Here is a 15,000-nt window from a genome sequence, read left to right on the forward strand (position 1 = left end):
CTGATGATGATGATGAGGAGGAGGAGGAGGAGGAGGAGTTGGAGTAGGAGGGGGAGGAGGCACCATCTAATGATGATGATGAGGAGGAGGAGGAGTAGGAGGAGGAGGAGGTGGAGGAGAAGGAGGAGTAGGAGGAAGCACCATCTGATGATGATGAAGATGATGATGATGAGGAGGAGGAGGAGGAGAAGGAGGTGGCTCCATATGATGATGAGTATGAGGATAAGAAGTAGGAGGCCCCATCTGATGATGATGATTAGGAGGAGGAGGAGGAGGAGGAGAATGATGAGGAGGTTGAGGCCCCAGCCGATAATGATGATGTTGATGATGATGTTGAGGAGGAGGAAGAAGAGATGGAGGAGGAGGAGGCCGCATCTGATGATGTTGATGATAAAGAAGATGATGATGAGGAGGCCTCATCTGATGGTGAAGATGATGAGGTGGAGGAGGTGGAGGAGGATGCCGCATCTGATGATGATGTTGAGGACGAGGAGGAGGCCCCATCTGATAATGAGGATGATGATGATGAGGAGGAGGAGGAGGAGGAGGCTTCATCTAATGATGATGATGAGGAGGAGGAGGAGGAGGGGGAGGAGGAGGAGGAGAAGAAGGCCCCATCTGATGATGATGATGAGGAGGAGGAGGAGGAGGAGGATGATGAGGAGGTTGAGGCCCCAGCCGATGATGATGATGTTGATGATGATGATGAGGAGGAGGAAGAAGAGAAGGAGGAGGAGGAGGCCCCGTCTGATGATGCTGATGATAATGAAGATGATGAGGAGGAGGATTTATCTGATGATGAAGATGATGAGGAGGAGGAGGTGGAGGAGGATGCCGCATCTGATGATGATGATAAGGAGGTGGAGGAGGAGGAGGCCGCATCTGATAATAAGGAGGATGATGATGAGGAGGAGGAAGAGGAGGTGGAGGCTTCATCTAATGATGATGATGATGAGGAGGAGGAGGAGCAGGAGGAGGAGGAGGATGCCCCATCTCATGATGATGATGATGAGGAGGAGGAGGAGGAGGAGGAGGATGCCGCATATGATGATGATGATGAGTAGTAGGAGGAGGAGGCCCAATCTGATAATGAGGATGATGATGATGATGAGGAGGAGGAGGAGGAGGCCCCATCTGATGAAGATGATGATGAGGTGGAGGAGGAAGAGGAGGAGGAGGAGGAGTACCCATCTGATGATGATGATGAGGAGGAGGAGACCCCATCTGATAATGAGGATGATGATGATGAGGAGGAGGAGGCCCCATCTGATGAAGATGATGATGAGGAGGAGGAGGTGGGGGCCACATCTGATGATGATGATGAGGAGGAGAAGGAGGAGGATGTGGAGGAGGAGGCCCGAACTGATGATGATGAAGTTGATGATGATGATGAGGAGGAGGAGGAGAAGGAGGAGGCCCCAAATGATGATGATTATGAGGAGGAGGTGGAGGAGGAGGTCCCATCTGATGATGATGATGAGAAGGAGGAGGAGGATGCCCCATCTGATGATGATGATGATGATGATGATGTTGATGATGATGATGCTGTGAAGGAGGAGGAGGAGGCTTCATCTGATGATGATGATGATGATGATGATAATGACGATGAGGAGGAGGAGGCGGACCCATATGATGATGATGATGATGATGATGATGATGATGATGATGATGATGATGATGATGAGGAGGAGGAGGAGGAGGAGGAGGAGGAGGAGGAGGCCTCATTTAATGATGATGATGAGGAGGTGGAGGAGGAGGATGCCCCATCTGATGATGATGATGATGATGATGATGATGATGATGCTGAGAAGGAGTAGGAGGAGGAGAAGGCCCGATCTTATGAAGATGAAGATGATGATGATGATGAAGAGGAGGAGGAGGAGGAGGAGGAGGAGGCCCCATCTGATGATAATGATGATGATGATGATGATGATGATGATGACGATGAGGAGGAGGAGGAGGACCCATCTGATGATGATGATGATGTGATGATGATGATGAGGAGGAGGAGGAGGAGGAGAAGGCCCGATCTTATGAAGATGAAGATGATGATGATGAAGAGGAGGAGGAGGAGGAGGAGGAGGAGGCCCCATCTGATGAAGATGATGATGAGTAGGAGGAGGATGAGGAGGCCCGATCTGATGATGATGATGATGATGATGACGATGAGGAGGCGGAGGAGGAGGAGGACCCATCTGATAATGAGGATGATGATGATGATTATGAGGAGGAGGAGCACGAGGCCCCATCTGATGAAGATGATGATGAGGACGAGGAGGTGGAGGCCCCAACTGATGATGATGATGAGGAGGAGGAAGAGGAGGAGGAGGAGGAGGAGTAGGAGGGGGAGGAGGCACCATCTAATGATGATGATGAGAGGAGGAGGAGTAGGAGGAGGAGGAGGTGGAGGAGAAGGAGGAGTAGGAGGAAGCACCATCTGATGATTATGATGATGATGAGGAGGAGCAGGAGGAGGAGGCGATGCCCCATCTGATGATGATGATGATGAAGAGGAGGAGGAGGAGGAGGAGGAGGAGGAGGAGGAGGACCCATCTGATGATGATGATGATGATGAGGAGGAGGAGGAGGAGGAGGAGGATGAGGATGAGGCCCCATCCATTGATGATGATGTTGAGGATGATGATGAGGAGGAGGAGGAGTAGGAGGAGGAAGCACCATCTGATGATGATGCTGATAATGAGGATGATGATGATGATGAGGAGGAGGAGGAGGACGAGGCCTCATCTGATGATGATGAGGAGGAGGAGGAGGAGGAGGCCACATCTGATGATGATGATGATGATGATGATGATGATGATGAGGAGGAGGAGGAGGAGGACCCATTTAATAATGATGATGAGGAGGAAGAGGCCCCATCTGATAATGAGCATGATGATGATGATGATGAGGAGGAGGAGCACGAGGTACCATCTGATGAAGGTGATGATGAGGACAAGGAGGTGGAGGCCCCATCTGATGATGATGATGAGGAGGAGGAGGAGGAGGTGGAGGAGTAGGAGTAGGAGGGGGAGGAGGCACCATCCAATGATGATGATGATGAGGAGGAGGAGTAGGAGGAGGAGGAGGTGGAGGAGAAGGGGGAGTTGGATGAAGCACCATCTGATGATTATGATGATGATGAGGACGAGGAGGAGGCCCGATCTGATGATGATGAAGATGATGTTGATGAGGAGGGGGAGGAGGAGAAGGAGGAGGCCCCATATGCTGATGATTATCAGGAGGAGGCGGAAGAGGAGGCCCCATCTGATGTTGATGAGGAGGAGGTGGAGGAGGAGGAGGAGGAGGAGGAGGCCCGATCTGATGATGATGAAGATGATGATGAGGAGGAGGAGGAGAAGGAGGTGGCTCCATATGATGATGAGTATGAGGAGGAGGAGGAGGAGGAGGACCCATCCGATGATGATGATGAGGAGGAGGAGGAGGACCCATCTGATGATGATGATGAGGTGGAGGAGGAGGGGGAGGAGGAGGAGGAGAAGAAGAAGGCCCCATCTGATGTTGATGATGAGGAGGAGGAGGAGGAGGAGGATGATGAGGAGGTTGAGGCCCCAGCCGATAATGATGATGTTGATGATGATGAGGAGGAGGAGGAGGAAGAGAAGGAGGAGGAGGAGGCCCCATCTGATTATGATGAAGCTGATGATGAAAACGAGGAGGAGGATGAGGGGTAGTAGGAGGAAGCCCCATCTGATGATGATGAGGAGGAGGAGGAGGAGGAGGAGGAGGCCCGATCTGATGATGATGAAGATGATGTTGATGATGAGGAGGAGGAGGAGGAGGAGAAGGAGGAGGCCCCATATGATGATGATTATGAGGAGGAGGAGGAGGAGGAGGCCCCATCTGATGATGATGATGAGGAGGAGGAGGAGGTGGAGGAGGAGAAGGAGGAGGAGGAGGATTAGGAGGAGGCACCATCCGATGATGATGAGGAGGAGGAGGAGGCCCGATCTGATGATGGTGAAGATGATGATGAGGAGGAGGAGGAGAAGGAGGAGGCCCCATATGATGATGATTATGAGGAAGGAGGAGGCCCCATCTGAAGATGATGATGATGAAGATGAGGAGGGGGAGGAGGAGTAAGAGGAGGCCCCATCTGATGTTGATGAACAGGAGGAGGAGGAGGAGGAGGATGAGGAGGAGGAGGCCCCATCCGATGATGATGATGTTGAGGATGATGATGATGATGGTGAGGAGGGGGAGGAGGAGGAGGTGGCCTCATCTTATGATGATGTTGAGGAGGAGGAGGAGGAGGCCGCATCTGATTATGATGATGATGATGATGATGATGAGGAGGAGGAGGAGGAGGAGGATGCCCCATCTGATAATGAGGATGATGATGATGATGAGGAGGAGGAGGAGGAGGAGGCCCCATCTGATAATGAGGATGATGATGATGATGATGATGATGATGAGGAGGAGGAGGCCTCATCTGATGATGATGATGATGAGGAGGAGGAGGAGGAGGCCGCATCTGATGATGATGATGATGAGGAGGAGGAGGAGGAGGAGGATGAGGAGGGGGAGGAGGAGGCCCCATCTAATAATGAGGATTATGATGATGATGAGGCGGAGGAGCAGGAGGAGGATAATGATGAGGAGGAGGCCCCATCGGATGATGATGATGTTGATGATGATGATGATGAGGAGGAGGAGGAGGAGGAGGTCACACCTGATGATGATGATGATGATGATTATGATGAGGAGGAGGTGGAGGAGGAGGAGGCCTCATCTGATGAAAATTATGATGACAATGAGGAGGAGGAGGAGGAGGAGGAGGAGGCCCCATCTGATGAAGATGATGATGATGAGGAGGAGGTGGATGCCCCATCTGATGATGATGATGATGATGATGAGGAGGAGGAGGAGGAGGAGGAAGAGTAGGAGTAGGAGGAGGCCCCATCTGATTATGATGAAGCTTAGGATGAGGACGAGGAGGAGGCGGAGGAGTTGGAGGAAGCCCCATCTGATGATGATGATGATGAGGAGGAGGAGGAGGAGGCCCCATCTGATAATGAGGATAATGATAATGAGGAGGAGGAGGAGGAGGAGGAGGCCCCATCTGATAAAGATGATGATGAGGAGGAGGAGGTGGATGCCCCATCTGATGATGATGAGGAGGAGGAGGAGGAGGAGGAGGAGGATGAGGAGGAAGAGGAGTAGGAGTAGGAGGAGGCCCCATCTGATAATGATGATGCTGATGATGAGGACGAGGAGGAGGAGGAGGAGTAGGAGGAAGCCCCATCTGAGGATAATGATAATGAGGAGGAGGAGGAGGAGGAGGAGGCCCCATCTGATAAAGATAATGATGAGGAGGAGGAGGTGGATGCCCCATCTGATGATGATGATGTGGAGGAGGAGAAGGCGGAGGAGGAGGAGAAGGAGGAGGCACCATCCGATGATGATGATGAGGAGGAGGAGGAGGCCCGATCTGATGATGGTGAAGATGATGATGAGGAGGAGGAGGAGAAGGAGGAGGCCCCATATGATGATGATAATGAGGAGGAGGAGGAGGCCCCATCTGAAGATGATGGTGATGAAGATGAGGAGGAGGTGCAGGAGGAGGAGGAGGCCCTTTCTGATGTTGATGATCAGGAGGAGGAGGAGGAGGCGGAGGAGGACGAGGAGGAGGAGGCCCCATCCGTTGATGATGATGTTGAGGATGATGATGATGAGGAGGAGGAGGGGGAGGAGGAGGCCTCATCTGATGATGATGATGATGATGATGATGATGATGATGAGGATGAGGAGTAGGAGGAGGAGGCCTCATCTAATGATGATGATGATGATGATGAGGAGGAGGAGCAGGAGGATGCCCCATCTGATGATGTTGATGAGAAGGAGGAGGAGCAGGAGGAGGCTTCATCTGATGATGATGACGATGATGACGATGATGACGATGAGGAGGAGGAGGAGGATGCTCAATATGATGATGATTATGAGGAGGAGGAGGAGGAGGAGGCCCCATCTGATGATGATGATGATGATGATGAGGAGGAGGAGGAGGAGGAGGATGATGAGGATGAGGCCCCATCCATTGATGATGATGTTGAGGATGATGATGAGGAGGAGGAGGAGTAGGAGGAGGAAGCACCATCTGATGATGATGCTGATAATGAGGATGATGATGATGATGAGGAGGAGGAGGAGGAGGAGGCCTCATCTGATGATGATGAGGAGGAGGAGGCCACATCTGATGATGATGATGATGATGATGATGATGATGATGATGATGATGATGAGGAGGAGGAGGAGGAGGAGGTGGAGGAGGAGGAGGTGATGGAGGAGGAGGAGGAGGAGGCTTCATCTGATGATGATGATGATGATAATGATGATGTGGAGATGCCGGTGATGGACTGGGGTTGACAATTGTAAACAATTTTACAACACCAAGTTATAGTCCAGCAATTTTATTTTAAATTCACAAGCTTTCGGAGGCTTCCTCCTTCCTCAGGTGAACGATGTGAAAATGAAAACCTCGAAATGAAATCGCATTTATGCTTGTGAATTTAAAATAAAATTGTTGGACTATAACTTGGTGTTGTAAAATTGTTTACAGATGATAATGATGATGATGATGAGGAGGAGGAGGAGGAGGACCCATTTAATAATGATGATGAGGAGGAGGAGGAGGTGGAGGAGTAGGAGTAGGAGGGGGAGGAGGCACCATCCAATGATGATGATGAGGAGGAGGAGGAGTAGGAGGAGGAGGAGGTGGAGGAGGAGGCCCCATCTGATAATGAGGATGATGATGATGAGGAGGAGGAGGAGGAGGAGGAGGAGGAGGAGGCCCCATCTGATAATGAGGATGATGATGATGATGAGGAGGAGGAGGAGGCCCCATCTGATTAAGATGATGATGAAGAGGAGTCGGAGGAGTAGGAGTAGGAGGAGAAGGAGGCCCCATCTGAAGATGATGATGATGATGAGGAGGAGGAGGAGGAGGCCTCATCTGATGATGATGATGAGGAGGAGGAGTAGGAGGAGGTGGAGGAGGAGGAGGAGGAGGAGGAGGAGGAGGCTTCATCTGATGATGATGATGATGATGATGATGATGATGATGATGATGATGATGATGATGATGACGATGAGGATGCGGAGGAGGCCCCATATGATGATGATGATGATGAGGAGGAGGAGGAGGAGGAGGACCCATCTGATAATGAGGATGATGATGATAATTATGAGGAGGAGGAGCACGAGGCCCCATCTGATGAAGATGATGATGAGGACGAGGAGGTGGAGGCACCATCTGATGATGATGATGATGATGAGGAGGAGGAGGAGGAGTAGGAGTAGGAGGGGGAGGAGGCACCATCTAATGATGATGTTGAGGAGGAGGAGGAGTAGGAGGAGGAGGAGGTGGAGGAGAAGGAGGAGTAGGAGGAAGCACCATCTGATGATGATGAAGATGATGATGATGAGGAGGAGGAGGAGGAGAAGGAGGTGGCTCCATATGATGATGAGTATGAGGATAAGAAGGAGGAGGCCCCATCTGATGATGATGATTAGGAGGAGGAGGAGGACGAGGAGGATGATGAGGAGGTTGAGGCCCCAGCCGATAATGATGATGTTGATGATGATGATGAGGAGGAGGAAGAAGAGAAGGAGGAGGAGGAGGAGGCCGCATCTGATGATGATGATGATAAAGAAGATGATGATGAGGAGGCCTCATCTGATGATGAAGATGATGAGGTGGAGGAGGTGGAGGAGGATGCCGCATCTGATGATGATGAGGAGGAGGAGGAGGAGGCCCCATCTGATAATGAGGATGATGATGATGAGGAGGAGGAGGAGGAGGAGGCTTCATCTAATGATGATGATGATGATGATGATGAGGAGGAGGAGGAGGAGGAGGAGGCCCCATGTGATGATGATGATGAGGAGGAGGAGGAGGGGGAGGAGGAGGAGGAGAAGAAGGCCCCATCTGATGATGATGATGAGGAGGAGGAGGAGGAGGAGGATGATGAGGAGGTTGAGGCCCCAGCTGATGATGATGATGTTGATGATGATGATGAGGAGGAGGAAGAAGAGAAGGAGGAGGAGGAGGCCCCGTCTGATGATGCTGATGATAATGAAGATGATGAGGAGGAGGACTCATCTGATGATGAAGATGATGAGGAGGAGGATGTGGAGGAGGATGCCGCATATGATGATGATGATGAGGAGGTGGAGGAGGAGGAGGCCCCATCTGATAATGAGGAGGATGATGATGAGGAGGAGGAAGAGGAGGTGGAGGCTTCAACTATTGATGATGATGATGAGGAGGAGGAGGAGCAGGAGGAGCAGTAGGATGCGGCATCTCATGATGATGATGATGATGATGATGAGGAGGAGGAGGAGGAGGATGCCCCATATGATGATGATGATGAGTAGGAGGAGGAGGAGGCACAATCTGATAATGAGGATGATGATGATGATGATGAGGAGGAGGAGGAGGAGGAGGCCCCATCTGATGAAGATGATGATGAGGAGGAGGAGGAAGAGGAGGAGGAGGAGTACCCATCTGATGATGATGATGAGGAGGAGCAGGCCCCATCTGATAATGAGGATGATGATGATGATGATGAGGAGGAGGAGGAGGAGGAGGAGGCCCCATCTGATGAAGATGATGATGATGAGGAGGAGAAGGAGGAGGATGTGGAGGAGGAGGCCCGAAATGATGATGATGAAGTTGATGATGATGATGAGGAGGAGGAGGAGAAGGAGGAGGCCCCAAATGATGATGATTATGAGGAGGAGGTGGAGGAGGTGGCCCCATCTGATGATGATGATGATGATGATGATGATGATGATGATGCTGTGAATGAGGAGGAGGCTTCATCTGATGATGATGATGATGATGATGATGATGATGAGGAGGAGGAGGAGGAGGAGGAGGATGCCCCATCTGATGATGATGATGATGATGATGATGATGATGATGATGCTGTGAATGAGGAGGAGGCTTCATCTGATGATGATGATGATGATGACGATGAGGAGGAGGAGGCGGACCCATATGATGATGATGATGATGATGATGATGATGATGATGAGGAGGAGGAGGAGGAGGAGGAGGCCTCATCTAATGATGATGATGAGGAGGTGGAGGAGGAGGATGCCCCATCTGATGATGATGATTATGATGATGATGCTGAGAAGGAGTAGGAGGAGGAGAAGGTTTCTTCTGATGATAATGATGATGATGATGATGACGACGATGAGGAGGAGGAGGAGGACCCATCTGATGATGATGATGATGAGGAGGAGGAGGAGGAGGAGAAGGCCCGATCTTATGAAGATGAAGATGATGATGATAATGAGGAGGAGGAGGAGGAGGAGGAGGAGGCCCCATCTGATGATGATGAAGTTGATGATGATGATGAGGAGGAGGAGGAGAAGGAGGAGGCCCCAAATGATGATGATTATGAGGAGGAGGAGGAGGATGCCCCATCTGATGATGATGATGATGATGATGATGTTGATGATGATGATGCTGTGAAGGAGGAGGAGGAGGCTTCATCTGATGATGATGATGATGATGACGATGAGGAGGAGGAGGCGGACCCATATGATGATGATGATGATGATGATGATGAGGAGGAGGAGGAGGAGGAGGAGGAGGAGGAGGCCTCATCTAATGATGATGATGAGGAGGTGGAGGAGGAGGATGCCCCATCTGATGATGATGATGATGATGATGATGATGATGATGCTGTGAAGGAGGAGGAGAAGGCTTCATCTGATGATAATGATGATGATGACGATGATGAGGAGGAGGAGGACCCATCTGATGATGATGATGATGTGATGATGATGATGAGGAGGAGGAGGAGGAGGAGAAGGCCCGATCTTATGAAGATGAAGATGATGATGATGATGATGAGGAGGAGGAGGAGGAGGAGGAGGCCCCATCTGATGAAGATGATGATGATGAGGAGGAGGATGAGGAGGCCCGATGTGATGATGATGATGATGATGATGATGATGAGGAGGAGGAGGAGGAGGAGGAGGAGGAGGAGAAGGCCCGATCTTATGAAGATGAAGATGATGATGATGAGGAGGAGGAGGAAGAGGAGGAGGAGGCCCCATCTGATGAAGATGATGATGATGAGGAGGAGGAGGAGGCCCGATCTGATGATGATGATGATGATGATGACGATGAGGAGGCGGAGGAGGAGGAGGACTCATCTGATAATGAGGATGATGATGATGATTATGAGGAGGAGGAGCACGAGGCCCCATCTGATGAAGATGATGATGAGGACGAGGAGGTGGAGGCCCCATCTGATGATGATGATAATGATGATGATGAGGAGGAGGAGGAGGAGGAGTAGGAGGGGGAGGAGGCACCATCTAATGATGATGATGAGGAGGAGGAGGAGTAGGAGGAGGAGGAGGTGGAGGAGAAGGAGGAGTAGGAGGAAGCACCATCTGATGATTATGATGATGATGATGAGGAGGAGGAGGCCCGATCTGATGATGATGAAGATGATGTTGATGAGGAGGGGGAGGAGGAGAAGGAGAAGGCCCCATATGCTGATGATTATCAGGAGGAGGAGGAGGCCCCATCTGATGATGATGAGGAGGAGGAGGAGTAGGAGGAGGCCCCATCTGATGATGATGATGAGGAGGAGGAGGTGGAGGAGGAGGCCCGATCTGATGATGATGAAGATGATGATGATGAGGAGGAGGAGGAGGAGAAGGAGGTGGCTCCATATGATGATGAGTATGAGGAGGAGGAGGAGGAGGAAGCACCATCTGATGATGATGCTGATAATGAGGATGATGATGATGTTGATGAGGAGGAGGAGGACGAGTCCTCATCTGATGATGATGAGGAGGAGGAGGAGGAGGAGGCCACATCTGATGATGATGAGGAGGAGGAGGAGGATGATAATGATGATGATGAGGAGGAGGAGGAGGAGGAGTTGGAGGAGGAGGAGGAGATGGAGGAGGAGGAGGAGGAGGCTTCATCTGATGATGATGATGATGATAATGATGATGATGACGATGAGGAGGAGGAGGAGGCCCCATATGATGATGATGATGAGGAGGAGGAGGACCCATTTAATAATGATGATGAGGAGGAAGAGGCCCGATCTGATAATGAGCATGATGATGATGATGAGGAGGAGGAGGAGCACGAGGCCCCATCTGATGAAGGTGATGATGAGGACGAGGAGGCGGAGGCACCATCTGATGATGATGATGAGGAGGAGGAGGAGGAGGAGGAGTTGGAGTAGGAGGGGGAGGAGGCACCATCTAATGATGATGATGAGGAGGAGGAGGAGTAGGAGGAGGAGGAGGTGGAGGAGAAGGAGGAGTAGGAGGAAGCACCATCTGATGATGATGAAGATGATGATGATGAGGAGGAGGAGGAGGAGAAGGAGGTGGCTCCATATGATGATGAGTATGAGGATAAGAAGTAGGAGGCCCCATCTGATGATGATGATTAGGAGGAGGAGGAGGAGGAGGAGAATGATGAGGAGGTTGAGGCCCCAGCCGATAATGATGATGTTGATGATGATGTTGAGGAGGAGGAAGAAGAGATGGAGGAGGAGGAGGCCGCATCTGATGATGTTGATGATAAAGAAGATGATGATGAGGAGGCCTCATCTGATGGTGAAGATGATGAGGTGGAGGAGGTGGAGGAGGATGCCGCATCTGATGATGATGTTGAGGAGGAGGAGGAGGCCCCATCTGATAATGAGGATGATGATGAGGAGGAGGAGGAGGAGGAGGAGGCTTCATCTAATGATGATGATGAGGAGGAGGAGGAGGAGGGGGAGGAGGAGGAGGAGAAGAAGGCCCCATCTGATGATGATGATGAGGAGGAGGAGGAGGAGGAGGATGATGAGGAGGTTGAGGCCCCAGCCGATGATGATGATGTTGATGATGATGATGAGGAGGAGGAAGAAGAGAAGGAGGAGGAGGAGGCCCCGTCCGATGATGCTGATGATAATGAAGATGATGAGGAGGAGGACTCATCTGATGATGAAGATGATGAGGAGGAGGAGGTGGAGGAGGATGCCGCATCTGATGATGATGATAAGGAGGTGGAGGAGGAGGAGGCCGCATCTGATAATGAGGAGGATGATGATGAGGAGGAGGAAGAGGAGGTGGAGGCTTCATCTAATGATGATGATGATGAGGAGGAGGAGGAGCAGGAGGAGGAGGAGGATGCCCCATCTCATGATGATGATGATGAGGAGGAGGAGGAGGAGGATGCCCTATATGATGATGATGATGAGTAGTAGGAGGAGGAGGCCCAATCTGATAATGAGGATGATGATGATGATGAGGAGGAGGAGGAGGAGGCCCCATCTGATGAAGATGATGATGAGGAGGAGGAGGAAGAGGAGGAGGAGGAGGAGTACCCATCTGATGAAGATGATGAGGAGGAGGAGACCCCATCTGATAATGAGGATGATGATGATGAGGAGGAGGCCCCATCTGATGAAGATGATGATGAGGAGGAGGAGGTGGGGGCCACATCTGATGATGATGATGAGGAGGAGAAGGAGGAGGATGTGGAGGAGGAGGCCCGAACTGATGATGATGAAGTTGATGATGATGATGAGGAGGAGGAGGAGAAGGAGGAGGCCCCAAATGATGATGATTATGAGGAGGAGGTGGAGGAGGAGGATGCCCCATCTGATGATGATGATGATGATGATGATGTTGATGATGATGATGCTGTGAAGGAGGAGGAGGAGGCTTCATCTGATGATGATGATGATGATGATGATAATGACGATGAGGAGGAGGAGGCGGACCCATATGATGATGATGATGATGATGATGATGATGATGATGATGATGATGATGAGGAGGAGGAGGAGGAGGAGGAGGAGGAGGAGGAGGCCTCATTTAATGATGATGATGAGGAGGAGGTGGAGGAGGAGGCCCCATCTGATGATGATGATGAGGAGGAGGAGGAGGATGCCCCATCTGATGATGATGATGATGATGATGATGTTGATGATGATGATGCTGTGAAGGAGGAGGAGGAGGCTTCATCTGATGATGATGATGATGATGATGATGATGATAATGACGATGAGGAGGAGGAGGCGGACCCATATGATGATGATGATGATGATGATCATGATGATGATGAGGAGGAGGAGGAGTAGGAGGAGGAGGAGGAGGAGGCCTCATCTAATGATGATGAGGAGGAGGTGGAGGAGGAGGATGCCCCATCTGATGATGATGATGATGATGATGATGCTGAGAAGGAGTAGGAGGAGGAGAAGGCCCGATCTTATGAAGATGAAGATGATGATGATGATGAAGAGGAGGAGGAGGAGGAGGAGGAGGAGGCCCCATCTGATGATAATGTTGATGATGATGATGATGATGATGATGACGATGAGGAGGAGGAGGAGGACCCATCTGATGATGATGATGATGTGATGATGATGAGGAGGAGGAGGAGGAGGAGGAGAAGGCCCGATCTTATGAAGATGAAGATGATGATGATGATGAAGAGGAGGAGGAGGAGGAGGAGGCCCCATCTGATGAAGATGATGATGAGGAGGAGGAGGATGAGGAGGCCCGATCTGATGATGATGATGATGATGATGACGATGAGGAGGCGGAGGAGGAGGAGGACCCATCTGATAATGAGGATGATGATGATGATTATGAGGAGGAGGAGCACGAGGCCCCATCTGATGAAGATGATGATGAGGACGAGGAGGTGGAGGCCCCAACTGATGATGATGATGAGGAGGAGGAAGAGGAGGAGGAGGAGGAGGAGGAGGAGTAGGAGGGGGAGGAGGCACCATCTAATGATGATGATGAGGAGGAGGAGGAGTAGGAGGAGGAGGAGGTGGAGGAGAAGGAGGAGTAGGAGGAAGCACCATCTGATGATTATGATGATGATGAGGAGGAGCAGGAGGAGGAGGCGATGCCCCATCTGATGATGATGATGATGAAGAGGAGGAGGAGGAGGAGGAGGAGGAGGAGGAGGAGGAGGAGGACCCATCTGATGATGATGATGATGAGGAGGAGGAGGAGGAGGAGGAGGAGGAGGAGGATGAGGATGAGGCCCCATCCATTGATGATGATGTTGAGGATGATGATGATGAGGAGGAGGAGTAGGAGGAGGAAGCACCATCTGATGATGATGCTGATAATGAGGATGATGATGATGAGGAGGAGGAGGAGGAGGACGAGGCCTCATCTGATGATGATGATGAGGAGGAGGAGGAGGAGGCCACATCTGATGATGATGATGATGATGATGATGATGATGATGAGGAGGAGGAGGAGGAGGAGGAGGAGGACCCATTTAATAATGATGATGAGGAGGAAGAGGCCCCATCTGATAATGAGCATGATGATGATGATGATGAGGAGGAGGAGCACGAGGTACCATCTGATGAAGGTGATGATGAGGACAAGGAGGTGGAGGCCCCATCTGATGATGATGATGAGGAGGAGGAGGAGGAGGTGGAGGAGTAGGAGTAGGAGGGGGAGGAGGCACCATCCAATGATGATGATGATGAGGAGGAGGAGTAGGAGGAGGAGGAGGTGGAGGAGAAGGGGGAGTTGGATGAAGCACCATCTGATGATTATGATGATGATGAGGACGAGGAGGAGGCCCGATCTGATGATGATGAAGATGATGTTGATGAGGAGGGGGAGGAGGAGAAGGAGGAGGCCCCATATGCTGATGATTATCAGGAGGAGGCGGAAGAGGAGGCCCCATCTGATGTTGATGAGGAGGAGGTGGAGGAGGAGGAGGAGGAGGAGGAGGCCCGATCTGATGATGATGAAGATGATGATGAGGAGGAGGAGGAGAAGGAGGTGGCTCCATATGATGATGAGTATGAGGAGGAGGAGGAGGAGGAGGACCCATCCGATGATGATGATGAGGAGGAGGAGGAGGACCCATCTGATGATGATGATGAGGTGGAGGAGGAGGGGGAGGAGGAGGAGGAGAAGAAGAAGGCCCCATCTGATGTTGATGATGAGGAGGAGGAGGAGGAG

At 51.2% G+C, this 15,000-nt stretch overlaps 1 protein-coding gene across 1 annotated transcript in view; it reads left to right on the forward strand.

The window, feature by feature from the left end:
* Nucleotides 1-15,000, forward strand: part of LOC137323203 (aspartic and glutamic acid-rich protein-like) — a 41,624-nt gene that overhangs the window by 11,535 nt on the left and 15,089 nt on the right. Inside the window, exons 7-12 of the mRNA XM_067986712.1 lie at nucleotides 714-821; nucleotides 3,144-3,362; nucleotides 4,726-4,836; nucleotides 8,041-8,148; nucleotides 11,913-12,020; nucleotides 14,599-14,817. Coding sequence (XP_067842813.1) covers nucleotides 714-821; nucleotides 3,144-3,362; nucleotides 4,726-4,836; nucleotides 8,041-8,148; nucleotides 11,913-12,020; nucleotides 14,599-14,817 — 873 coding nt within the window. The remainder of the gene's footprint in view (nucleotides 1-713; nucleotides 822-3,143; nucleotides 3,363-4,725; nucleotides 4,837-8,040; nucleotides 8,149-11,912; nucleotides 12,021-14,598; nucleotides 14,818-15,000) is intronic.

The sequence above is a fragment of the Heptranchias perlo genome, chromosome 6, assembly GCF_035084215.1.
Source record: "Heptranchias perlo isolate sHepPer1 chromosome 6, sHepPer1.hap1, whole genome shotgun sequence".
NCBI classification, from domain to species: domain Eukaryota; kingdom Metazoa; phylum Chordata; class Chondrichthyes; order Hexanchiformes; family Hexanchidae; genus Heptranchias; species Heptranchias perlo.